The following is a 25,893-nucleotide window of genomic DNA, read 5'->3' on the forward strand; positions in this document are numbered from 1 at the left end:
GAAATTTCCAGGTACTGTTCAGAGCCCATTTAAGGTTGAAATTAATAACTTAGGGGGGGACGCCTGGGTGGCTCTGTGGTTGAGCGTCTGCCTTCGGCCCAGGTCGTGATCCCGGGGTCCTGGGATCGAGTCCCGCATTGGGGTCCCTGCAGGGAGCCTGCTTCTCCCTCTGCCTGTGTCTCTGCCTCCCTTTGTGTGTCTCTCGTGAATAAATAAATAAATAATATATATATATTTAAAAAAAAATAACTTAGGAATGCCAGTCTGTTCAGCAGGAAAATTTTCTACAGGATACAGGCATGGAGAAGCATATAGGTCCGTCTAGGGCAGAGGACCTGGGTGGGGAAAAGGGAGTGGCGGGCATGGTTAGGACCAAGAGTAGGACTCTAATGGTGTACCATCGTATCTCAGATACATAAGAAGGGAAGTGAAGAATGTGGACTAATGGAGGCTTTCTTTCTTTCTTTTTTTTTTTTTTTTAGATTTTGTTTATTTATTCAAGAGAGACACAGAGAGAGAGAGAGGCAGAGACACAGGCAGAGGGAGAAGCAGGCCCCCATGCAGGGAGCCTGATGTGGGACTCAATCCTGGGCTTCCAGGATCACGCCCTGGGCTGAAAGTGGCGCTAAACCGCTGAGCCACCCGGGGATCCCCCTAATGGAGGCTTTCAATGAAGTTAGGAAGAAGTTCCTAGGCAGTCAAGCTGAAAGCACATCAGGCTGTAATTGGACAGAAGGCTGTTCCAATTACTAATCTGTGATGCGATAACGTTTCTGGTGACAAGTCCTGATTTTTGACTAGGATGGGGGGGTGCTGATGCTAGGGTCGCTAGAGATGGGGGCTGATGTCAGGGTCCCTAGAGATGGGGGGCTGATGTCAGGGTCGCTAGAGATGAGGGGGCTGATGTCAGGGTCGCTAGAGATGGGGGGCTGGTGTCAGGGTCCATAGAGATGGGGGGCTGATGTCAGGGTCGCTAGTGATGGGGGGGCTGATGTCAGGGTCGCTAGAGATGGGGGGCTGATGTCAGGGTCGCTAGAGATGAGGGGGCTGATGTCAGGGTCGCTAGAGATGGGGGGCTGGTGTCAGGGTCCATAGAGATGGGGGGCTGATGTCAGGGTCGCTAGTGATGGGGGGGCTGATGTCAGGGTCGCTAGAGATGGGGGGCTGATGTCAGGGTCCATAGAGATGGGGGGCTGATGTCAGGGTCCATAGAGATGGGGGCTGATGTCAGGGTCCATAGAGATGAGGGGCTGATGTCAGGGTCGCTAGAGATGGGGGGCTGATGTCAGGGTCGCTAGAGATGGGGGGCTGATGTCAGGGTCGCTAGAGGGGGGGCTGCTGTCAGGGTCGCTAGACAGGGGGGTGATGTCAGGGTCCCTAGAGATGGGGGGGCTGCTGTCAGGGTCGCTAGAGATGGGGGCTGATGTCAGGGTCGCTAGAGATGGGGGGCTGATGTCAGGGTCCATAGAGATGAGGGGCTGATGTCAGGGTCGCTAGAGATGGGGGGCTGATGTCAGGGTCGCTAGAGATAGGGGGCTGATGTCAGGGTCGCTAGAGGGGGGGCTGCTGTCAGGGTCGCTAGACAGGGGGGTGATGTCAGGGTCCCTAGAGATGGGGGGGCTGCTGTCAGGGTCGCTAGAGATGGGGGGCTGCTGTCAGGGTCGCTAGACAGGGGGGTGATGTCAGGGTCCCTAGAGATGGGGGGGCTGCTGTCAGGGTCGCTAGAGATGGGGGGCTGCTGTCAGGGTCGCTAGAGATGGGGGCTGCTGTCAGGGTCGCTAGAGATGGGGGCTGCTGTCAGGGTCGCTAGAGATGAGGCCCAGATGGTAACGGGGCCTCATTATCCACCTGACATTATCCAGGTGGCAGACAGACGAGAGGAAAGCAAGAGCGGGAGCTGGCCGCCCCAGTGAACGGCTGACCTCGAAGGGCGGTTCGACAGGCGGCAAAGTCTTAAGAGTAAGCGTCGGGAAGCGAGGGTTTTTCCAAGAGGGGAGCGTCTTCCACACAGAGCGCCCCCACCCTCTGGACCCGGGAAGGGAGGATACGCCTTGCCCAGGGGACGAAGCATCCTCAGGGGACAGCCAGGTCTCGGCCCGGGAGGTTCACGGGAACACTGACCTGGAAGCGGGAATCTCAGAGGAAGATCGACTTGAAAGCAGGCAGCGCGGGAAAGCAACCGAAGCAGAAAGAAACCCCGCGGGCACCCGTCGTGGTTCCCGTGCCTGCCTCCCGACGCGACGCCGCGCCTCACCACCCTCCGCGGCCGCAGGGCGCGCGGACGAGGAGCAACGCAGACCGACTCTTTTCAACTCCGCGCGGAAGTCCTGACGCCGGAAGTCCGCGGCGTGCGCGCCTTCCCATTGGCCGAAGTCCCCGCCGGCGTCCGTCCGCTTCCGCCGCCGACTCGGCGGGGCGGGGCCGTCCCTGAAGTCACTTCCTGCTTGGCCCCGCCCCTCGCTCCCTTTTTGGCCGCTTCCGGCCTCAGGCCCCGCCCCGGCCAGTGCGGCCCCGCCCCGGGCTCGCGGCCCCGGCCCCGCGGCGCCGCTTCCGGTGCGGGCCCCGCCCCGGCTGTGGCCCCCGGCTGCGGAGGAGGCCGAGGCGCAGCGGCTGGAGCCGGGGCCTGACGCCGGCGGACCCCGGAGCGCCGCGCTCGGGTAAGCCGCGTGGGGCCCGGCTCGCTCAGCCGCGCGGGGGCGGGGGCTGCTGCAGGTGGAGGGGCCGGAGGGCTGCGAGGGGAGGCAGGTGTGCGGGGGAAGGTGAGGGCGCGGGGAGCGGACCCCACGCGCCGCGCACCCGGGGGGGGGGTGTGATAAAGAGATGGGAGCTGCTAGGGCGAGGGTGATGGGGTCGGGGCGGCCGGGGAGCGCCCGCGGATTGGCTGGAGGGCTCGGGGGAGGTCGGAGTGATGGGGCCGGGGGAGGCGGGGGGGGGGGGCCCGGGGCCCCGGCGCGGCGGTCCGGGGGCTTCGGGGGAAATGGGGGAGGGGGCCGGGTTTAGGGACGGAGTGGCTTAGATTTGCGAGGGACACAAGTTTTCTCCATGTAGGCAGGTGGCATTGTTGTTTGGACCTTTCTGCTTCTGGACGGGGTAGGTGGGCTCTCGGGGTCTCGGGGGGAGGGCGTGTGACCTGGGGCACTGAGTCCTCTCCATCTCACCCAGGAGGCAGCCCCCCCCGCCCCACGCTGGGGACAGCGCGCCGGGAAGATGGTGCGGCCGCTCGGGAGGCGGGGGTTCGGGGCCCGGCAGGGCCCGGCTGAAAAACGATTCCCTTTGCAATACATTGTAGTGATTATAAAGGAAGTTTATTATTATTATTATTATTATTATTATTATTAGGAAAGTTAAAATGATCACCCGATCGTTTGATGTAGTCTTTTGTTTAATTTTTTTTTTTTTTTTTTTTTTTGGACGCCAGTTTTTTTTGTTGTTGTTGTTGTTTTTTAATCCTCAATGTATATCCCTTTGCCGGCTGGCTGGATTGAATGCTGGATTGAAAATCTTTTCATATTTCGTTACACTATAAAGAGGGCCAAAGCCGACTGAAAGAAGCGCTACGGGCGTTAAAGTCACACTTTCTCAAGCGCCAGGAGAGGAAGTTAAAAAGGCAAGTAAAGAGGCAGACTGGGATTTGAGTCTTGCCCTGAACGCGAAAGGCCAAAGCAAGCGCTTCTCAGATAAACAATGAGAATTTTTCATCTCCACTTCTTTTCACCTCGCTTTAAAGGGTTGCACCTTCCCCCTGCCCATTAAGAGATTAATAGACCCAGGCAGTTTTTATTGCTATGAAGCTGATTCCTATCCCCTTCTTCCCCCCACCCACCACCCCCGTTCGGTTTTTGTTTTTTTTTTTTTTTTTAATCTTTAGTCTCAGTTGGAAAACAGTGAAACAACGCAAATATCAAGTCTCAACCTGTGCAATGAGTTCTTTCATGTGATGACAACCCTGTATGCCATTGTTGCAAGTCCTGTTCACCTAAAATGTGCGTGTGCCTAGTAATCACCCTTCAGTTATGGAGACTTGCTGAGGAAACAGAACTGGAGTGAGGTTCCTTGGGGGTGGGGGTGGGGGAGTGGAGATCTGGAGAGGAGGAAGGGAAAGGGGAAGCCAGAGTGGAGAAGAGGGTGTGAAAGGGGGGATGTGTTTGGAGACTGATTGGTAAGAATGCTGATAAACCTGCCCCCAGAACACTTTGGGCCTGAAAGCCTTTTCTGTGTGCGTTTGTCATAGAATGTCACAGTGGAAGTGAATCAGAAAGAAGAGGGATGTGAAGAGATTTACTTGGCCACTTATGAAAAAGCAGCATTAACTTGTTGTTTACACAATACTGATACCTGTTCCAATTTAATTAACTTTAAAATCTCCAGAGGAATTCCTTCCTGTTTGTTTTTTGGGTTTTTTTGTTTGTTTGTTTGAGCTGACCATTGCAATTTGAAACTCTTGCCCCCTTGCATGTTTCTTTCTTTCATGTTGTTGAAATTGGATTCTTTTTTGAAGCTATAATGTACAGTTAGCGGGGCTCAGCCCACTTGAAAAGCAGGCCAGCCATTCGATCGGGGAAATTTGAAAAGTTTAAACCTAAGAGCAGTTTGCTGTGTTCTGCTTTTGTAGGAGAGAGCTCATTCTGTCTGCCTGATAGCTCTGTGCCTAGCTAGGGCGGTGCTTTCTTTCTCTGATGGGCCTGGGAACATAAGCCGTGCTCTCTCCTTTGTAGACAGGCCCTTCTTTCCCTTTTTTTTTTTTTTTTATTTATTTTATTTTATTTATTTATGATAGGCACACAGTGAGAGAGAGAGGCAGAGACATAGGCAGAGGGAGAAGCAGGCTCCATGCACTGGGAGCCCGACGTGGGACTCGATCCCGGGTTTCCAGGATCGCGCTCTGGGCCAAAGGCAGGCGCTAAACCGCTGCGCCACCCAGGGATCTTCTTTCCCTTTTTATTGTGGTTTTCTTACAACTTTTGTACAGTACAAACCCGGTTGCCTTTTCGGTGATAAACATGCTAATGTTTGATAATGTCGAGAGAGAGAGAGATCAGAACACAGAGTTTTGCAGGCTCGAAACTGTCTGGATTTACTTTTTATTTTTTTTTATTTTTTATTTATTTATTTTTATTTATTATAGTCACAGAGAGAGAGAGAGAGAGAGGCAGAGACATAGGCAGAGGGAGAAGCAGGCTCCATGCACGACGTGGGATTTGATCCCGGGTCTCCAGGATCGTGCCCTGGGCCAAAGGCAGGCGCTAAACCGCTGCGCCACCCAGGGATCCCAGATTTACTTTTTATACCCACATTTGTCCACCACTGCTGAGATCCATCCCGAATTTCCTCTCATAAATCCCGTTCTTCACACCGTTCCCTACCGCACCCCCACCCCGACCCCAAGCTCCCACCACCACTCCTCTTAGAACCAGGGCTTAGAGCATATGATTAATGTTTAGAACTCATACCCTTGACTAGAAAAAAGAAAGTTTTTTAATATCTGTTTTACTCTTTTTCCCCCCCTTGTTTCTCCTTCTTTGTGGTTTCTGTTAATCACTTAAGGTTTAGACCCAGTGTGCCGGCTGGGCTGTACCCAGGTTCAGAGCCATGCCAATTGGCGGGTGAAGCTTGAGGCAGTGATGGAACCACTGGCACAACAGAAGCAGCCTCGGCAGCCACCACCCCAACAGGCCTCTCCCCTGGCTCCTCTGCAGATGGATGCCAGAGAGAAGCAGGGACAGCAGATGAGAGAAGCCCCGTTCTTGTATGCCCAGAAGCTGGTCACGCAGCAGACTCTCCTTTCTGCAACCCCTGGGAGGCCATCTAGCAGCCCTGCCCTGGGTTCCTTAGCCAGAGGGCCACCAGCCTCAGCAGTGGCCCGAGTTTTTGAACGGAGCAACGTGAACTCAGAGCCTGAGGAGGAGGAAGGAGGTCTGGAAGATGAGGATGGGGATGATGAAGTTGCAGAGGTGGCTGAGAAAGAGGCCCAGGCCACTTCCAAGTATTTTCATGTGCAGAAAGTGGCTCGCCAGGACCCCAGAGCAGCACCTGGATCTGGTCTGCTTCCAGGACCAGGGCTTCCACTGCGTGCACAGCAAGCTAAAGAAGACCATACCAAAGATGCTTCCAAGGCCCCACCTTCAGTCTCCACAGCTGAGCAGCCAAGCTGGAATCTGGATGAGCAGCTCAAGCAGGTCAGTCTTCATGGTGCAGGGGGTCATTTATTCTTCCCAAAGGCCAGCTGAGAGGAGTACTGCCAGGGTCAGGATCTCTGCCAGTCTGGGCCTTCTCACCCAACTCAGTGACCCAACAGCCTAGTGATGCATAGACTGTGATATTTTTTTTTTCTCCTAGTTGTTTTCTTGATTACAGCAATGAAGTGTGCAGGTTCCTCCGAATATAGATTGTTTCAAGTGGGATGTGAAAGAATGTTAGTACAATCTGTTTTTTTTTTTTTTTAAAGGAAGGAAGAGGTTGCAACAGTGTTATGAGGGATATCTAAAAATGCAATTGTAACTCTAATTACAGTTTTTTTTAGTAAAATAACAGTTTTGCATAAGACTATTGCTTAGCTCCAGGCTAAACCAGCGTTGTGCTCTTTAAGCACAGTTTTGTTGTTTATAGTTAAGTGTAGCTGACAAGAAGTTCTTGTGTTGTGTATATTTTCCAAATCATGCCTGCATGATTGCATCATTTCACCCATACACCACCCCCTTTGAAATAGGAAAGGGTAGACCTCAGAATTCCCAGTTTAGCCAAGGCAGGCTTAAGTGATTTTCAAACATGGCTGAGCATCAGAGTCGTCTTGGGAGCTTTAAAAAAATTCAGATTCTGGAATCTTAAAGAATTATCTTGGTGTGGAGTCTCAGGACTCTAAGGTGTTCTCAACCAGGCTTTTGGCTTCTGATTCCTATTCTCTTTCTGACCTGCAGTGCAGTTTTTCCTCACCCAAAGAATGGGAGTTGCTGATGAGTTGTTCCAGGTTAAGTGACTCTTTGGTGCTTAGGGAGTTTGTGACAAAGCCGGTAGTTTCTAGGTACTCATAAGTATGTGCTCTTCATGTGGCCCAGTGGTGCTCTTTGGAAATGAGTCGTGAAGAACTATGGGTTTTCACAGGGCAACTGAGAAGTCATCTAAGAAAAGTCCTTTGGAACCTGAAAACACAGTGTCTTTGTATAAAGGAGCCCTGCGTAGTTGATCTGAGTTTTACCACAGCAGTGTTTCCAGTGGATTCCGGAGCTGGCAAAGTATGGTTCCATTCTCATCTCTTCCATTTATTACCCTGTGATCTGTCGGTAGGGCTCTCAATCTCTCTGAGCCTGTGTCCTTTCATCTGGGAAGTGAAAATGATGAAGCGTACCTCCCAGGGATGGTGTGAGGTTTGACTGAGCTAGCAGCACCCGGTAGGTCGGAGTGCTCCAGGTGCCCTTTATGCACAGAGCGCCGTCCTCTGCTGCGGCCACACCAACAGGCTGGGAAGCGGGCGAGGTGCCCACTGGCACCCGGGGGCACCTGGGCCTTCCCGCAGATCACCAGGAGGTAGAGGCTGAGCTGGGACTTGGATCAGAGAGTCCCAGCTTCCACGACAGCGGCAGCCTGGCCGCCGGCCCGGACCCGCCTCCTGGCTGATTGCTTTAGTTTAGCAAAACATCTGTGAGTTGCCTGCAGCCCCCGCGCTGCCTGCGGCTGGCAGAGTTCCATGCGGCCGCTGAGTCAGCCCGCAGCGGGCTCCCGCCCTGACGGCACTGGGAAAGTTCAGGCCCGAGGCGGCTGGGCTGCCCCCGCCTTGGCAGCTGGCCAGCCTCTGCGTGTGTGCGGTCGTTCCTAGAAAGTGCAGCCGCGTGCGAGGAACAAGTGGAGCTCCAGAGCCTGTCTGTCTTCAGGAAGTGCAGCAGGTGTTGAGGTCAAGCCATTAGAGCTCTGAAAAAAGAGCCTCTTCAGAAGCGGCGTGTGCATGCACACACGGGTGCACACCGGCAGGCACCCAGTCTGGTGCTCTGGGCACAGCAGCCCTGTGAAGACACAGCTCAATGCTCAGGGGCTGGCTGTTGGTTTTCTGAAACCCTTTGGGTTCATTTTAAGTTTCTAAGGCATATTTGACTAATTATAGACTGCCCGGCAGAGCACCTGCTAGGATGTTTTACAAACACCAACAGAGCGGAGGCCTCATCTCACACCCTAAAATTCCCCCTCCCCTTGGATTTGGAGATCGAGAAGTGGGTTAGGGGGTCCTTGGGTAACAGTGACTTTAAAACCTCAGATGCGTGGGCCGCCTGGGTGGCTCAGCAGTTGAGCATCTGCCTTCGGCTCAGGGCGCGACCCTGGGGTCCCGGGGTCCTGGGATCGAGTCCCACACTGGGCTCCCTGCATGGAGCCTGCTTTTCCCTCTGCCTGTGTCTCTGCCTCTCTCTCTGTGTCTCTCATGAATAAATAAATAAAATCTTAAAAAACAACCTCAGATGCACGTCACCCTTTGCTTTTGAATTTAATTTTATAAAATTACTTCATTATGTATCCTCCTCCTTTGTCTAATCCTTCCTTCAAAGAAGTAAATGATATGCTTGCCGATTAAAACATCTTTTTTTAAAAGTTATGCTTGGGGGGGGGGACTGAAAAAATACCCTCGGGGAGAGCCTGTTGAAACCCTTACAGACCATGAAACTAGCCAGCTTTTTTATTGTTCACAGTCTTTTGTTTCTGAGGCAGTTAACTTGTAGAGAGCAGAAATGGAATATGCCTTGCTCTGGCCAACAGTTACAAAGATCTTCTGCAGGTAATACTGTCAATGTGTTGCCGTGTGCATTTTGTTCTTTAATGCAACAGACTTTCACTGAGGCTTCTTTGGGCCAGGCCTGAGCTCCGTGGAACTAAGGAGCTCACGTTTTAAGCAGAACCCATGTGGAAACCTTAAGGGGCATTGGTCTTGAATTGCAGTAATTTCACTCTGTCCAAAGTCAGCAGAAGCCCAACTGCCCAGTCTTAGCTGTGCTGCAGATATTTTAAAAACAAGGTTTTGTTTCAGACATTTACATACCAAGGTAAAAACATTAATTTTGTCTACAGCATAGCTAGCATAGCTTGGTAAACCAACAGGAATACTCAAAAGTATCTTGCAAGACTTTGGGGGGTGCAGGTAGGCAGGCACCTGCTGATCAAAAAGCAAAATTTAAAAGCTTAGGGACTCCACAGTTTCCTTTGTTCTGTAATCCCTTTCTTAGAACATATGAAATCAAAATAATTTTATGGATTCTCTTTAAAGAAACTCTTAGAAAATAATTGTTTCTTAAGGCCCAGATCATTAGACAGAGTATAGTATTCTCTGACACCAGGGTGATGGGAAGATGGATAATGCCATTGAGCCAAGCATTCTAAAGCCCATCAGATTTCGATGGGCAGAGTAAACAATTGTAAAACAAGGCAACAGACAAAGAGCTGAGTGTCCCTTCTCTCGAGGGAGCTCAGTAGAGCCCTGTCAGCACACATCCAAGTGGGGGGTGTTGCTGGTCTATTAGGGGTAGTCCTCTGTCTTCCTGGGAAGAGGGTAGTTCAGGCAATACAGGCTTTGTCTGTCTTGAGCCTGTTAGTGAAGCCAGGTTTCCAGAAGGGGGTGGACTTCTAGAGAATAGAAAGATGAGCAATTGCTTGATAGGCATGGGGGGAGCCAAAGTGTGTGTGTGTGTGTGTGTGTGTTTCATACTTTGGCAGCCTCCACGGTTACTGAGTGTGGGAAGCTTGAAGGATGGCTGACTGCTTGGTCTCTGGAATCTATTGCCAAGAGTTTGTCTAAATAATAAGGTGCCGTTTCTTGGGCTAGTCCTACTTTTCTAGGTACATACTGCATGTCTTTGGAACATTTGATGCTTTTCGTGAAGATTGTGCAAACTATTGCATGAATAAAAATAAGATCATAAGCGTCCCTCACTTTTATTTGTAGGTCTGTCTTGCATGCCCTTAGCTTCTGCCGTCACAGTGGAGTCTCATCAGTGGTTCTTAATTGAGGTTCATCTTCCCCCCCCCCCCCAACCCACCAACACACCCTGCTCCCGGATGTTGTTTGGCTGTGCTGACTGGGAGGGGGAGATGCTGGTGCACATCCTAGAATTACCTGGTTCAAGATGTCTGTAGTGCCAGGTTGAGAAACCTGCTTTACGTTGTGTAATTAGAAAGAGAACATATGCCATGTTTTCGTCAGGCACTGCCCTGGACTGTTTCTTTGTGTTTCGGTCTTGGTCACTGAAGAGTTTGGTACCCTTGAGTTTTCGTTGAATCTCCTTTCAGTATCTGTGTTGAGTTCATGTCTCTCCGCATAGTCACCTGGGTGACCAAACTGTCACTCAGGAGAGGATTGGGACCTAGAACTTGAGCCCTCTCATTTGGCTCTGCCAGCGGTGCTTCCAGCCTAGCATTCTGTGATGCCTGAGATGTCTGTGGTGATCTGTGAGACAGCTTGGTTGCTCTTTTAGACATTAACCCCAAAAGGTTAAGGTATAAATACTCAGCAAACATGTTAATTAGTAACAGATTTAATTATTAAATCAACATTGGTTTTGGGGCCAGAAGGCATGGATTTAGATCCTCGCTCCACTGCTTGCTCGCTGTAGTACTCGGGACAGGTGCCCTAACCTACCCCTCTGAACCCATACATACTTGTATCCCAGAGGATGGTAATCCTCTCCCACCATGCTCAGGGAGCAACTGTAAAAATATTACCAAAGTGGAAGAAGAATACGAGTGTGGAAGATCTTTGTAAATTTATACCATCAAGCAGGTTAGGTCAGACTGGCGTTAGCACCAATACACATCTTGAAGCTGTATTTCTTCAGGCTTTACTACCTTTGTAGGTAAGATGCTCCATAAATCCTAGACACTGCTTTGAAACAATTCCTTTTCAAGTTTCCCAGAGCTGTGACCAAACTCTCATAATCTGGAGTTCTCTGAAACATTTCCGGATTATGTGAGCTAAAACTGTTGCACTTTAGTCAGCACTTAAAAAAAAATCTTTTCTTTTTCTCCTTGTTGAGAAACCATTGTACTTTTTTTTTTTTTTTTCCATTGTACTTTTGAAGCTGCTTCTTTCCACATTAAAATAGGAGCATGTGCATGGCACCTGGGTGGCTAAGTGGTTGAGCGCCTGCCTTCATTCAGTTCAGGTTGTGATCCCAGGGTCCTGGGATCAAGCCCCACGTCGGGCTCCCCACAGGGGAGCCCCTCTGCCTCTGTCTCTCTCTGTCTCTGTCTCTCTCTCTCTCATGAGTAAATAAAAAAATCTTTAAAAATAAGGACATGGGCATGTTTCTTCTTTAGGTAGAATTAAGCTTTATTTACGTTGAATTCTTTTTTTTAAAGATTTTATTTATTATTTATTTGACAGAGAGAGCATGAGCAGTGGGGGAGAGCAGAGGGAGGAACAGACTCCCCGCTGAGCAGGGAGCCTGCTGTGCAGGGCTCTATCCCAAGACCCCAGATCAGGACCTGAGCCGAAGGCAGAGTACCTGATTTAGCCACCCAGGTGCCCCAAATTTACTTTGAATTCTTATGGATACATGGTCATGACTTAACTGAAGTCCTTACCCTTCTTACCAAACACTGATCCCACCACATGCATCTGAGACCCCATCCCCCTCCTAATTTTCAGGGACTTGCTTCATCAGAGAAAGGGCTATTTCCCTGACTCTTTGGACCCACTGGCTTCTGAAACTTTTTCCACATTCATATGTGTTCTCCTGTCTCCCAGATTTAAAAAACAACAATAAGCCCCTTTAATCCATAAATCTGTCTGGTTCATTTGTTATAGGGGAATGAGAAGTCATTTTTAAAAAACCTTCCCTTAACTACACATCTCTTTCCAGCTTAGCTCTTGTCTCCGTCCCCACAGCAGAGCTTCCCAGAGGCATTGTTTGCACTCCTACCTCCACTTTGTCACCTCCAGCTCACTCCTCAACACACTGCAGTCTAGACTCTGTCTCTTCCATGTTCCTGAAGTTCCTCTTGGTGAGGCCTCCCAGTGACCTCCATGCTGCTAAGCCCAGCCTGCTCTCACCTCACTTGATTTCTCAGTGGCATCGAATACAGTAGACTCCTCTCCTCCAAACATTCTCTTCCTTTGCTCTCCATGTCCCCTCCATTAGCTTATTTTCCTTTCTCTGTCTCTTCTGTGTGACCACTAGAACCCCAAGTTCTCAGGGCTTAGCGCCTCTTCTCTATACCCCCACCCCCACCCCGCCCTGGGCAATTTCTTTCACTCTCAGGGTTTTAAATACTGTCCACAAGCCATTGACTCCAGTATGCATCGTTTGGCCCTTGTTTCCATTCTGAGTTCAGTTGCCATATTCCCAACTACCTTCTTGACATTTCGACTTCGATGTTTTACTGGCATCTCAAGTCTAACACCTGTGAAGCCGAACTCCTGATTTCCAGCCTACTCCCCTACGATTATTTCCTCCTTAGTTCTTCCTTCTCTTAAAGGACATTTCTCTCCCTTTGGTCATTCGTATCAGAGACCTTCTTGTTGACTCGCTCTCATACTCCATCTGGTGATGTCCAGTCCCTCACCAGGTCTTACCAACTCTCCTAAGTGTCTAGACCACTTTTCTCCTCCACTGTCACCTCCCTAATCCAGGCTGCCGACGCTATCAACAAGTGTCTGTGTCTTCCCTCCCCCATTCTAATCCATTCTCTACACAGTAGCTGGAATGATCTTCTAAAAAACCAATCAGATTATGTCATTCCTTTAATGCCACCCAAGTATGATGTCAGTTGCTCTAATTGGAAAAGCCCAATCTGCATAATCTGATCCCTGCCAGTTTGTCAGCCTTATTTTTGTGAATCTCCTGATGTATCACTGTACTCCAGCCACCCTGGTCTTTCCATATGCTAGTCCTTTTGCCTGGAACACTCCTCTAGGTTAACTCTTACCCAGTCTTCAGTTCTCACCTTAAATATCGCTTCCTCAGAGGCACTGTCTTCACCTTTAGTGTAGATCAGGTTATAGACTGTCATTGAACATCATACTTTTACGTTCAATTACTATACTTTTATAGGTTCAGTGAACTTATACCGAAACATCATTATTCCCAAAGTCTCTAGTTTACCTTCCAGTCACTCTTGGTGTTGTAGGTTCTGTGAGTTTGTGTGGGGTTGGCTTGTTGGGTATCTGATTCCTATTCTTGACGGTAAACTCTTAAGACAGCAGGAACACAATCTGCCTTGCTTATCATTGTATCCTGGTGCCCAGCAGAGCAATGGCAGATAATAGGTACTGAATAAATATTTGTGTCTCCCACTGTTTTTGGTTTGCCCTGTTCTTGTTTCTGTTCTTTAATGCAAATGGCACCATTTCATTTTTTTAGAGCAGTCTTAGGTTCATAGCAAAACTGAGCGGAAGATACAGTGATTTCCCATATTGTCCCTGGCCCCACGTATGCATAGCCTCCCCCACTATCAAAATCCCCCATTAGGGGCACCTGGGTGGCTCAGTGGTTGAGCATCTGTCTGCCTTTGGTTCAGGTCATGATCCTAGAGTCCTGGGATTGAGGTCTGCATCAGGCCCCACGCAGGGAGCCTGCTTCTGCCTCTGCCTATGTCTCCGCCTCTGTGTGTTTGTGTGTCTCATGAATTTAAAAACAAAAAAACCCGACTGGAATGGTACAGTTTTGCAGTCAATGAACCTATACTGAGATATCATTATCCCCGAAAGTCTCTAGTTTACCTTCCAGTCACTCTTGATGTTGTAGGTTCTGTGAGTTTTGACAAATGTATATAAAATGGCACGTATCCACCGCTGTAGTATCATACATAGTTTCACTGCCCTAAAAATCCTCTGTGCTTTCTCTTTAAGTCCTGGCAACCCCTGATTTTTTTTTGGCTCCATAGTTTTACCTTCTTCAGAATACCATATAGTTGGAATCATACAGTGTATAGCCTTTTCAGATAAGCTTCTTTCACTTAATAATATACATTTAAGATCCCTCCATGTCTTTTCATGGCTTGATAGCTCATTTCTTTTTAGCATTGAATCTGGATGTACCACAGTTTATTTATCCATTCACCTATCGAGAAACATCTTGGTTGATTGGCAAATATGAATAAAGCTGCTATCAACATCTTTGTACAGGTTTTTGTGTAGACATAAGTTTTCAGCTTATTTGGGTGAACACCAAGGAGCACAACTGCTGGGTTGTATGTTAAGAGTATGATTAGTTTTGTAGGAAGCTGCTAAACTGTCTTCCAAAGTGGCTGTACTATTTTGCATTCCCACTGACAATGAATGAGGATTCAACATCCTCGCCAGCATCTGGTGGTGGTAATGTTTGGTATTCTTGCCTCTTTTTTTTTAATTGAAATTTTCACTGAGATCATTGTAGATTCACATGCTGTTATAAAAAGGATAATTTAGAGAGATCCCTGTACACTTTGCCCAGTTTCCTCCAATGGTGACATTTTATTTTTAATTAATTAATTAATTAATTAATTAAAGATTTTATTTATTTATTTGAAATTGAGAGACAGCACACAGTACGGGGAGGGGCAGAGAGAGAGTAAAAAGGGGATGCAGACTTCCTGCTGAGTGGGGAGCCCAACTCAGGGCTGAATCCCAGGACCTCGAGATCATGACCTGAGCCCAAGTCAGACACTTAACTGACTGAGCCACCCAGATAGATACCCCCAATGGTAACATTTTACAAAGCTATAGTATACTATTACAACCTGAATATTGACAGTGTTATTATCCACTGATCTTATTACATTTTCCAAATTTTACATGTATTCTGGGTCTATTTTTTTAAGCCTATTTAGTTGTATGTTTAATACATCTTCTGAAATTCTTCTTGCTTATTAATAAGTGCATTTGAAGCTGTAGATTTCTCTCAAGGTCACATTTTTCCTGTATCCCACAAATGTTGATATGTAACATTTTTCATTGGTTGATACTAAACATTTCATTATTTCAGTTGTGATTGCTTCTTTAATTCATGTATTGTTCGAGTGTTTTTTAGTTTCCAAATATGTGGGTTTTTAAAATATACTAACTTGCAGCTTTTTTTTTTTTTTTTTTATGATAGGCACACAGAGAGAGAGAGAGAGAGGCAGAGACACAGGCAGAGGGAGAAGCAGGCTCCATGCAGGGAGCCCGATGTGGGACTCGATCCCTGGACTCCAGGATCATGCCCCAGGCCAAAGGCAGGCGCTAAACTGCTGAGCCACCCAGGGATCCCCAACTTGCAGCTTTATAATAAAGCTCTAACCATTATAGTTAGAGAGTTGGTATGATAATAACTTTCTAGAATTTGTTACAATGTCCTTTTTGTTGGCCTTGTGTGCAGTCAGTTTCTATAAATTCTCCATGTGTGCTTGGAAAGAATGTAAATTTTTCTTTTGATAGATGTGGGGTTGCATATCTGTCTACTGGATCAAACTTATTAGTTGTGTTACTCAAATCTTCCTTATCCTTACTAAGTTTCATTTGTGTAATCAGTTTCAGAGAGAGGTGAATTAAATTATTCCAGGGTAGGACTGGCTTTCTTTTGACAAGTGCTAGTACATTTTTTTCCTTACACATACCAGTCTTTATATCTTAAGACCACATATCCCTGTAATTATTAGGATTGGTGATACATGTGGGTCTATTTCTGCCCTCTAGATTTGGATTTTCAATTTAACCAAGGGTTCTCTTTGCTTCTTGTTTTGTCCTTTCCTGTCTTTTGTTCATTTGAGGTTTTGTTTTTTGTTTTTGTTTTGTGTTGTTTTTACTCAGGCTTTGTCTCCTCTACTGGTAGAAGTTATATTTCAGTTTCTGTTCTTTTCTTGATTACATTTAGATTTTACCTTGCATTCTTGACTTTTTGTACTACTCTCAAACAATATTAGGACCTTAGAGATTCTAGTTTTGTTTTGTTTTGTTTTGTTTTTAAAGATTTTATTTATTTATTCATGAGAGACACAGAGAGAGAGAGGCAGAGACACAGGCAGAGGGAGAAGCAGGCTCCATGCAGGAAGCCCGATGTGGGACTCAATCCCCGGTCTCTGGGATACGGCCCTGGGCTGAAGGCAGCGCTAAACTACCAAGCCACCCAGGCTGCCCTTAGGATTTTATTTATTTATTTATGAGAGACACAGAGACAGAGGCAGAGACACAGGCAGGGGGAGGAGCAGGCTCGGTGCAGGGAGCCCATTGTGGGACTCGATCCCAGGGCCCCAGGATCACGCCCTAAGCTGAAGGCAGACACTTAATTGCTAAGCTACCCAGGCTCCCAAATATTTTCATATTCTATTTTCCAACTTTGAATTCTCTCTTCAGCTCTTTCTATGCTACTTAATAACTTAAAAAATTGTTTATCTTAAATTGTGTTTAATTTCTGTACTTTTTTGACTTTTAAAAAATCTGCCTCTTAAAAAAAAAAAAATCTGCCTCTTTTTACCAGTTGGTTTCTATTCCTTTTTTAAAGCACTTTGAACATCTTTAACTTTTTAAAAACTTTGTTACAGAATTGTTAAAACTTTTTATTATGGAAATCTCTAGCATACAAAGGAAGAGAGAATGGTAGCAACTGTCTGTGTCCTTTACCCAGCTTTCAACAATTACCAACAATCTGCCATTCTTTAAACATGCTTATTTTAGAGACTCTTTTTAAATTATTCTATTATTATCTCCTTCTTGGAGTACTATTTCTTGTTTCCTGTTACTCTCCCATACGATGGCTTATTTCCTCTTGTGGTCTTTTTGTTTTCCCCGTGGAAGCTCATTTTGAGTTGGGATTTGTTTCCATGGGAATCCCATGTGCTGGATTATGGAAGCATTCCTAAGGGGAGTTTTGTCTTCTCTTCTGCTGGGGCCCTACAAGTTTAGCTAGTTGTCATTGCTTTGGGATAATGTGAATTTGGAGTTCCATCTGTGCCTGGTGAGAGCCTGGGCTTCCTTTTCTTATGGACCCTATTCTTCCACGAGGCCCTGGACAAACCACAAGGTTCCTTACTTCTCCAGGCTGGTGGGCAGTTTTTTAAGCACCAGTTAATGGGGGCATGGGGGGTGGAAGTGTAGTCCTTCGTGACCTCTGGCTTTATGCATTTATCTCAGTTCTGGTTCCTGGCATGCAAGGCGCCTGCAGCCTGGACTCCTCTCTTGCAATTAAATCCCCAGTCCTCAGCCCTTAGATGTTAAGAACTATATCCAGATCCCTTCTCCCTTGAGTCCTACAGCTTTGGCACCTGCTCACTACTGGTTGATTCCTTTATGTTTCCAGCACTGTGGACTCTGCTTTCTGTCTTGGTTTCAAACTCAGCTGTATGTGTAAGGGGTGTGGAGTGCTGAATTTTACTAGTATTTCTGAGTGAAGTCTTCTTTGGAGAGGGAGGGAGGGAGGCAATAGACTTCTTCTATTTCAGACTGACCTTAATCATGATTTTGTTTGCTGAGTTTTTTTTTTGATTTTTAATAGCTTAGGCTTTTTGACATCTTGTGTGTCAGGTACTTGCCTTATTTCATTGAGTTGTGTGAGTCAGATCCTGATTTTATCTCTCTTTAAATGTTTGTTTTACAGATGAGGAAAGAATTATGCTGCTTGTAGTCTCACAGTTGAGAAGCTGGTATATTAACCCACAGGGTCAGACTTCAGCCTCTTCCTGTGCTCTTTCTCACTTAGCCATTCTAGATAGAGCAGGGCAATGATGATCTTTTTTTGGTGCTCACATTACTCTATAAGTAATTTTGTTTTATTTTTTCTCATTGTCAAAGTAAATCAGACTCATTTCAGAAACATAGAAAATATAAACATTTGTAAAGGAGAAAATATAATCACCATAACCACATAACTTAGATGTAACTGTAAACATTTTCCTGGGCAGTTGACCCTTGAACAACACAAGTTTGAACTGGATGTTAAAGTTTTATTTATTTATTTTAGGGAGAGAGAGAGCATGAGCAGGGGTTGGGGGAGAGCTTCAAGCTGACTCAGAGCTGAGCATGGAGCCCAGTATGGGGCTCAGTCTCACAACCCTGAGATCATGACCTGAGCTGAAACCAAGAGTCCAGTGCTTAGCCAACTGTGCTACCCAGGCACCCCTGGATGGGTCTGTTTATATCTGTATTTTTTTTTCCATAAATACAGTACAGTACTGCAGATGTGTTTTCTCTTCGTGTGATTTTCTTAATAACAGTTTCTATTCTTTATCTCAGTTTATCGAGATACAAAAAATACAGCGTATAATACATATACATAGTATGTGTTAATTGACTATGTTATCGATAAGACTTCTGGTCAACAGTCAGCTATTGGTAGTTAAGTTTTTTGCGAATCAAAAGTAATATGCAAATTCTCCACTGCGTGTAGGGTCAGCATCCCTCGTTCCTAACCCTGGTGTTGTTCTGGGGTCAACTGTATTTCCTTTGTGTTTTAAAAAAAAAATGCCTGTAGGGGCGCCTGGGTTGCTCAGTCCAGTTGAGCATCCAACTTTCTTGGTTTTGCTCTAGTTATGATCTCAAGCCCTGTGTCCCGGCTCTAAGCTCAGCAGGAAATCTGCTTGAGATTCTCTCTATCCCTCTGCCCCTCCTCACTGTGCAAGCATGCACGTGTGCTCACTCTCAGATAGATACATAAATCTTTTTTAAAACTGCTTATGATATGCATTTTATATATAATTTCATGGCTAACCTTCATCACCTAGTAGACTATAAGTAATTTTTATCATTAAAATTTATTGTAAAGGATTATTTTTAAAGTTTAAAGTTTAAAATAATGTATTACAGAAGTTATATTAACTCAGTTAATTTTAGAAATATAGAAATGTATAAAGTAAAAACCTGACTTTTGATTGGTCATTCTGAACAGTTTGATGCTATGTATTTTTTCAGAACTTTTTTCTCTTTACAAATACATTTGCTTGGGCAGCCCGGGTGGCTCAGCAGTTTAGTGTCGCCTTCGGCCCAGGGCATGATCCTGGAGACCCAGGATCAAGTCCCACTTGGGCTCCCTGCTTGGAGCCTGCTTCTCCCTTTGCCTGTGTCTCTACCTCTGTCTCTCTCTATGTGTCTCTCATGAATAAATATAATTTAAAAATCTTAAAAAAAAATAGCCTTGGAGGGGTGATCCTTCACTAAAAAAACAAAAACAAAAACAAATACATTTGCTTATTTTTAACAAAAATAGGAATGCTGCACATTATTCTACAAGGTACTCTTTCACTTGGTGTTATGGCTGTCTTTCCGTGTGTGTTCATAATGATTTATTAATATTTTATAAGCGTTTATCTCGGACTTATACAAGTAGTATGAATAGACACTCAGGATAATTAAAACCACATAGGAAAATGCAGAATAAAAATTTATAGTTTAAAAAAATACAGTGTTCAGGACATCTAGATGGCTCAGTGGTTGAGTGTCTGCCTTTGGCTCAGGTCATGATCCCAGAGTCTTGGGATCGAGTTCCACATCAGGTTCCCTGCAGGGAGCCTGCTTGTCCTTCTCCCTACATCTCTGTCTCTCTCTGTGCGTCTCTCATTAATAAATAAAATACTTTAAAAAAAAAAAAATATATATATATATATATATATATATATATACAGTGTTCTGTTGCTTTCCCTGCTCCCTTCCACCTCACCTCATCCCATCCCACAGGAGACTGCAGTTGGCATGAATCAGCTTCTAGGGCTGCTTCTGTATATTTACCTACTTAACTGTGTAGTTACAGAATGTGTTAGAAAAGAGTATGTGTGTTATGTGTATGCATTTAGTATAAATTAAACTACCTTTGTAGATGCTGGTGTAACCCTATGCCTTAGTGTCTGCATTTCTGTGGTAGGTGAGATTATCCTGAGAGGATAGATACATGTATATTGTTCTTTTCCTGTTTGCCTTTTGTATTTATTCTTGCCTTATCTTGCTTGTGCTTGTGGCCTTTGTCCATTTTTCTTTCTTTTTTTAATTGTAAAAACACATGAGATTACCCTCCTAACAAAATTTTAAGTGTACAGTACCTATTAACTATAAACAGTGTTGTACAGATCTCTAGAACTTTTTCATCTTACATAATGGAAACTTACTCCCCATGTTCCTACCCCATCAGCCCCTAGTGACCACCATTTTCCTTTCTACTTGATGAGTTTGACTACTTTAGATATCGTATGTAAGTGTATTCCTGCAGTTTCTGTCCTTATATGACTAGCTTATTCACTTTCATTTATTTAACTTTTAATTGAAATATTTTCATTATTTAGCATAATGCTCTCCAGGTTCATCTATGTTACCACATCCTGCAGGATTTTCTTCTTTTTAATGACTCAGTCTTATTCTGCAACTGAATAGAGTTGACACGCATTAGTTGCAGGTGTACAACATAGTGATTGCACAAGTCTCTACTTTCTGCTGTGCTCACCACAAGTGTAGCTACCACCTGTCACCATGCAACACTGTTATAATATCACTGACTGGGTTCTCTATACTGTATCTTTTATCCTCATGGCTTATTCATCCCACTCCCCTTCACTCATTTTGCCCATCTTCCTATCTCCTTGCCCTCTGGCAACCATCAGTTCTTTCTTTGTGTTTCTGGGTCTGTTTCTGCTTTTTCTTTGTTTACTCATTTGTTTAGATTCTACAGGTAAGTAAAATCATATGGTTCTTGTCTTTCTCTGTTTGACTTATTTCGGTTAGCATCATACCCTTTAGGCCCATCCATGTTGCTGCCAGTAGCAAGATCTTACTCTTTTTTATGGCTGAATAATGGTGACACATATGTGTATATGTGTGTGAATGTGTTATGTATATATACCACATCATCTTTATCCATTCATCCATCAATGGATCCTTCTATCAATGGATACTTTAGTTGCTTCCATATCTTGGCTTTTGTAAATAATGAATACTGCTGCAGTAAACATAAGAATGCACATATCTTTTTTAATTAAGTGTTTTCATTTTCTTTGGGTAAACACCCAGTAGTGGAATTACTACATGATACGATATTTCCATCTTTAAATTTTGAGGAACCTCCTTACTAATGTGGCTATACCAGTTAACATTCCCACAAACAGTGCACCAGGATTATTTTTCTTCACTTTCTCACCGATACTTGTTATTCTTGTCTTTTTTTTTTCTTAAGATTTTTATTTTTAGGTAATCTCCACACCCAATATGGAGCTCAAACTCACAACCTGAGATCAAGAGTCACATGCTCCAGTGGCTGAGCAAGCCAGGCACCCCTTGTCTTTTTGATTCTAGCCATTTTAACAGGTGTAAGGTGGTATCTCATTGTGATTTTGATTGGTATTTCCCTGATGATTCATCTTTTCATGTGTCTATTAGCCATTTGTATGTCTCTAGGAAAGTATCTGTTCAGGTCCTCCGCCCATTTTTAAATCCAGACTATTTGGGTTTTTTTTGGTGTTGAATTGTATAAGTTCTTTATATATTATGGATATTCCTTTTGAATATATCATTTGCAGATATCTTCTCCCATTCAGTAGGTGGCCTTTTGTTGATGGTTTCCTTTGCTGTGCAAAAGTTTTTCATTTTGACGTAGTCTCAGTAGTTTATTTTTGCTTTTGTTTCCCTTGCCTCTTGAGACAAATCTAGGAAAATGCTGCTAAGGCCAATGTGAAAGAAATTACAACCTGTGTTTTCTTCTAGGATTTTTATGGTTGGAGGTCTCATATTTAGGTCTTTGACCCATTTTGAGTTTATTTTTGTGTCTGGTGTGAGAAAGTGGTTCAGTTTCATTCTTTTCCATGTAGCTGTCCAATTTTCCCAGTGCCATTTATTGAAGAGATTGTCTTTTCCTCATTGTGTACTCATTCTTGCCTCCTTTGTTATAGGTTAATTGACCATATAAGCATGGGTTTATTTCTGGTATGCCACATTTTCATTATTCATTCATCCATCGATGAACACTTAGGTTGATTCCATATTTTGATTATTGTGAACCCTGCTGCAATGAGCATGAGAGTGCAGGTATTTCTTTAAGATCTTGATTCTTTTTTTGTTGTTGTTTGATGATCAAATTATTTATTTATGTATTTATGTGTTTATTTTTAATTTAAATTCAATTTGCTAACATATAGTATAACACCCAGTGCTCATCAAATGCCCTCCTTAGTGTCCATAACCTAATCTCCTGAATCCTCCACCCTCCTCCCCAATCCTGATTCTTTTGGATAAATAATCCAGAATTGGGATTGCTATATCATATGGTAGTTCTGTTTTTTATTTTTTCAGAAACCTCCATACTGTTCTCCAGATTGGCTGTACCATTTTACATTCCCACTAACAGTGCACAAAGATTCTAGTTTCTCCACATCTTCTCCAATACGTTATTTTCTGTTTGTTTTTACAATGGCCATCCTAACAGATGTGAGCGACATCTCATTGGCTTTGATTTGCATTTTCCTAATGATTAGTGTTGTTGAACATCTTTTCATGTGTCTGTTGGCCATCTGGATGTCTTCTTTGGAGAAGTGTCTGTTCAAGTATTTACTCCCTTTGTAATTGAGTTATTTGGGAGGTTTTTTTTTTTTTTTTTTTTGCCATAAGTTGTAGGAGGTTCTTCTTCTTCTTCTTCTTCTTCTTCTTCTTTTTTTTTTTTTTTTTGTAAAGTTTATTTATCTATTTGGGGGATAGTGCAGGGGACAAGGAAGAGAGAGAGAAACAGGCTACCTGCTCAGTGCGGAGCCCAACACAGGGCTCTATCTCATGACCCGGAGATCATGACCTGAACCCAAATCAAGAGTTGGATGCTTAGCTGACTGAGCCACTCAGGCACCCCTGTAGGAGTTTCTTACATCTTTTGGATATTAACCCCTTATCAGATAGATGATTTGCAAATGTTTTCTTCCATTTTTTTCTTTAATTTTGAAATTTTTTTAAAGGATTTTATTCATGAGAGACACACAGAGAAAGGCAGAAACATAGGCAGAGAGAGAAACAGGCTCCCTGCAGGGAGCCCTATATGGGACCCGACCCCAGGATCATGACCTGAGCCAAAGGCTCAACCACTGAGCCACCCAAGCACCCAAATATTTTCTTCCATTCTGTATGTTGCCTCTTGCTCTGTTGATTGTTTCCGTGGCTGTGCAAAAGCTTTTTATTTTGTTGTAGTCCCATTTGTCTATTTTTACTCTTGTTGCCTGTGTCTTATCCAAGAAATCATTGCCAACACCTGTGTCATGCAGCTTTCATTCTATATTTTCTTCCACGAATTTTGTAGTTTCAGGTATTATATTTAAGTCTTTTATGTATAGTATGAGCTAAGAGTCCGTTTTCATTCTGTGCATGTGGATATTCAGTTTTCCTGACACCTTTTGTTGAAGAGACTATCCTTTCCCCATTGTGCATTCTTGATATCCTTCAAAGATCAATTGACCATACATATGCGGGTTTATTTCTGGACTCTGCATTCTGTTCTGTTGGTCTGTAATATCTGTCATTATGCCAGATACGCTGTTTTGATCACTGTAGTTTTGAGATATATTTTGAAATTAGGAAGTATGAGGCCTCAGCTTTGTTCTTTCTCAAGATTGATTCAACTGGGTAGCCCCGGTGGCTTAGCAGTTTAGCGCCGCCTTCAGCCCGGGGCATGATCCTGGAGACCGAGGATCGAGTCCCACGTCGGGCTCCCTGCATGGAGCCTGCTTCTTCCTCTACCTGTCTGTCTCTCTCTCTCTGATAAATAAATAAAATCTTTAAAAAAAAAAAAAAATTCAGCTATTTGGGATCCTTTGTGGTTCCATATGAATTCTAGAATTGTTTTTTTCTATTTCTATTTTTTAAATGCCACTGGGCTTTTGGTGAGGGTTGATTGAACCTATAGATCTCCTTGGGTAGTATGGATATTCTAATATTAGGTCTTCCCATCCATGACCATGGAATGTCTTTCCATTTTTCTGTATCTTCTTTAATTTTTTCACCAGTATTTTGTAGTGCACAAGTCTTTCCCCTTCCTAGTTAGGTTTATTCCTAAGTATTTTATTCTGTTTGATGCTGTTGAATATGGAATTGTTTTCTTAATTTCCTTCTTCGGTTGTTCGTTGTCAGTGTAGAGAGACACAACTGATTTTTGTGTGATTTTGTATCCTGAAACTTCCCAGAATTCACTTTTTAGTTCTTTTTTTTTTTTTAAGATTTTATTTATTTATTCATGAGAGACAGAGAGAGAGAGAGGCCGAGACACAGGCAGAGGGAGAAGCAGGCTCCATGCAGGGAGCCTGACGTGGGACTCGATCCCGGGTCTCCAGGATCAGGCCCTGGGCTGAAGGCGGCACTAAACCGCTGAGCCACCCGGGCTGCCCTCACTTTTTAGTTCTAATGGGTTTTTTTGGTATGTGGAATCTTTAGTTTTCTACATAGGAGATCATGTCATCTGCAAACAGAGATAATTTTATTTCTTCCTTTCCAGTATGGATGCTTTTTATTTCTTTTTCTTGCCTAATTGTTCCAGCTAGGACTTCTAGTACTATGTTGAATAGAAATGGTAGGAATAGGCATCCTTGCCTTGTTCCTGACCTTAGAATAAAAGCTTTTAGTTTTTCACCATTGAGTATGGTGTTAGCTGTGGGCTTTTCATTCACAGCCTTTAAAATGTTGAAGTAATATGTTTCTGTTCCTAAGTTTATTGAGTATCTTTGTCATGAAAGGATGTTAAATTTTGTCAAATTTTTGTTTGCATCTATTGAGATAATCGTGTGATTTTTCATCCTTCCACCTGTTAATGTGGTATATCCCCTTGATTAATTTTTTGTGTGTTGAATCATCCTTGCATCCCAGGGCATCAATTCCATTTGATCACGGTATATGATCCTTTTAATGTGCTGTTGATTGTGGTTTGCAGTGTTTTATGAAGGATTTTGCATCAGTATTTATCAGGTAGTTTCCTTGTGGTGTCTTTCTCTGGCTTTGTTATCAGGGTAATGCTGAGCTCATAAACAGAATTTAGAAGAGGGATCCCTGGGTGGCGCAGCGGTTTGGCGCCTGCCTTTGGCCCAGGGCGCGATCCTGGAGTCCCGGGATCGAATCCCACGTTGGGCTCCCGGTGCATGGAGCCTGCTTGTCTCTCTGCCTCTCTCTCTCTCTCTCTCTTTCTCTCTCTCTGACTATCATAAATAAATAAATTTAAAAAAAAAAGAATTTAGAAGAGTTTGGGAAGGATTGGATGTTAATTCTTTTTTAAATGTTTGGTAGAATTTACTTGTGAAACCATCTGATTCTGGCCTTTTCTTTGTTAGTAGGTTTGGATTCTGATTCAGTCTGTTCAGGTTTTCTATTTCTTCATAATTTCATCTTGGTAGGTGGTAAGTTTCTAAGAATTTTTAGTTTAGCTCAAGGTTTGACAATTTTGTTACCTTTAACAACTGTTAAAAAACAACAGTTTTTTAGAAAAACAACTGTTAGTTTTGTTGATGTTTTTCTGTTGTTTTTCTAGTGCCTGTTTTGTTTATTTCTGTTCCAATCTTGATACTTCCTTCCTTCAGCTAACTTTGGGCTTAGTTTGTTCTTTTTCTAGTTCTTTGATATGTAGAGTTAGGTTGTTTGATATCTTTTTTAATGTAGGCGTTTATTGCTATAAATTTCCCTCTCAGTTCTGCTTCTGCTACATTCCATGAGTTTTGGTTTGTGTTTTGTTACCTTTACCTATTTTTCTATTTGGTTACCTTTGTTTTATTGAGCTGTAATAACTTGTGCATAGGCCCTTGTCTTTATGTTGCAAGTATTTTTCACATTTGCTGGTCCTTCATCTTGTAATCCTTTCATCAAGTAGGAGTTGACATTTTGATGTAGCTAAATCAATTGATATTTCCCTTTATGGTTTCTCTCATATTTTAAAAGGCCCCCCTCTCCCCAGGATTATGTGTGTGTGTGTGTGTGTGTGTGTGTGTGTGTGTGTGTGTGTGTGTGTATTTTTTTAAGATGTCATTCATTTATCTGAGAGA

At 44.3% G+C, this 25,893-nt stretch overlaps 1 protein-coding gene across 13 annotated transcripts in view; it reads left to right on the plus strand.

The window, feature by feature from the left end:
* The first annotated feature begins 2,564 nt into the window (after nucleotides 1–2,564).
* Nucleotides 2,565–25,893, plus strand: part of ARID3B (AT-rich interaction domain 3B) — a 54,038-nt gene continuing 30,709 nt past the window's right edge. For 5 of the 13 annotated variants that reach the window (XR_005381878.1, XR_005381877.1, XM_038580972.1 and 2 more), the window contains exons 1-5: nucleotides 2,574–2,657; nucleotides 3,049–3,090; nucleotides 3,419–3,607; nucleotides 3,869–3,983; nucleotides 5,545–6,176. Coding sequence is in view for 11 of the 13 variants with exons in the window: in XM_038580972.1 (XP_038436900.1) it covers nucleotides 3,938–3,983; nucleotides 5,545–6,176 (678 nt within the window). In the remaining 2 variants the exon portion in view is untranslated. Of the gene's footprint in view, nucleotides 2,658–3,048; nucleotides 3,091–3,418; nucleotides 3,608–3,868; nucleotides 3,984–5,544; nucleotides 6,177–25,893 lie in introns of all 13 variants that reach the window. The other 8 variants (XM_038580974.1, XM_038580977.1, XM_038580973.1 and 5 more) reach the window with 8 other exon arrangements.

Source organism: Canis lupus, chromosome 30, assembly GCF_011100685.1.
Source record: "Canis lupus familiaris isolate Mischka breed German Shepherd chromosome 30, alternate assembly UU_Cfam_GSD_1.0, whole genome shotgun sequence".
Taxonomy (NCBI): Eukaryota; Metazoa; Chordata; class Mammalia; order Carnivora; family Canidae; genus Canis; species Canis lupus.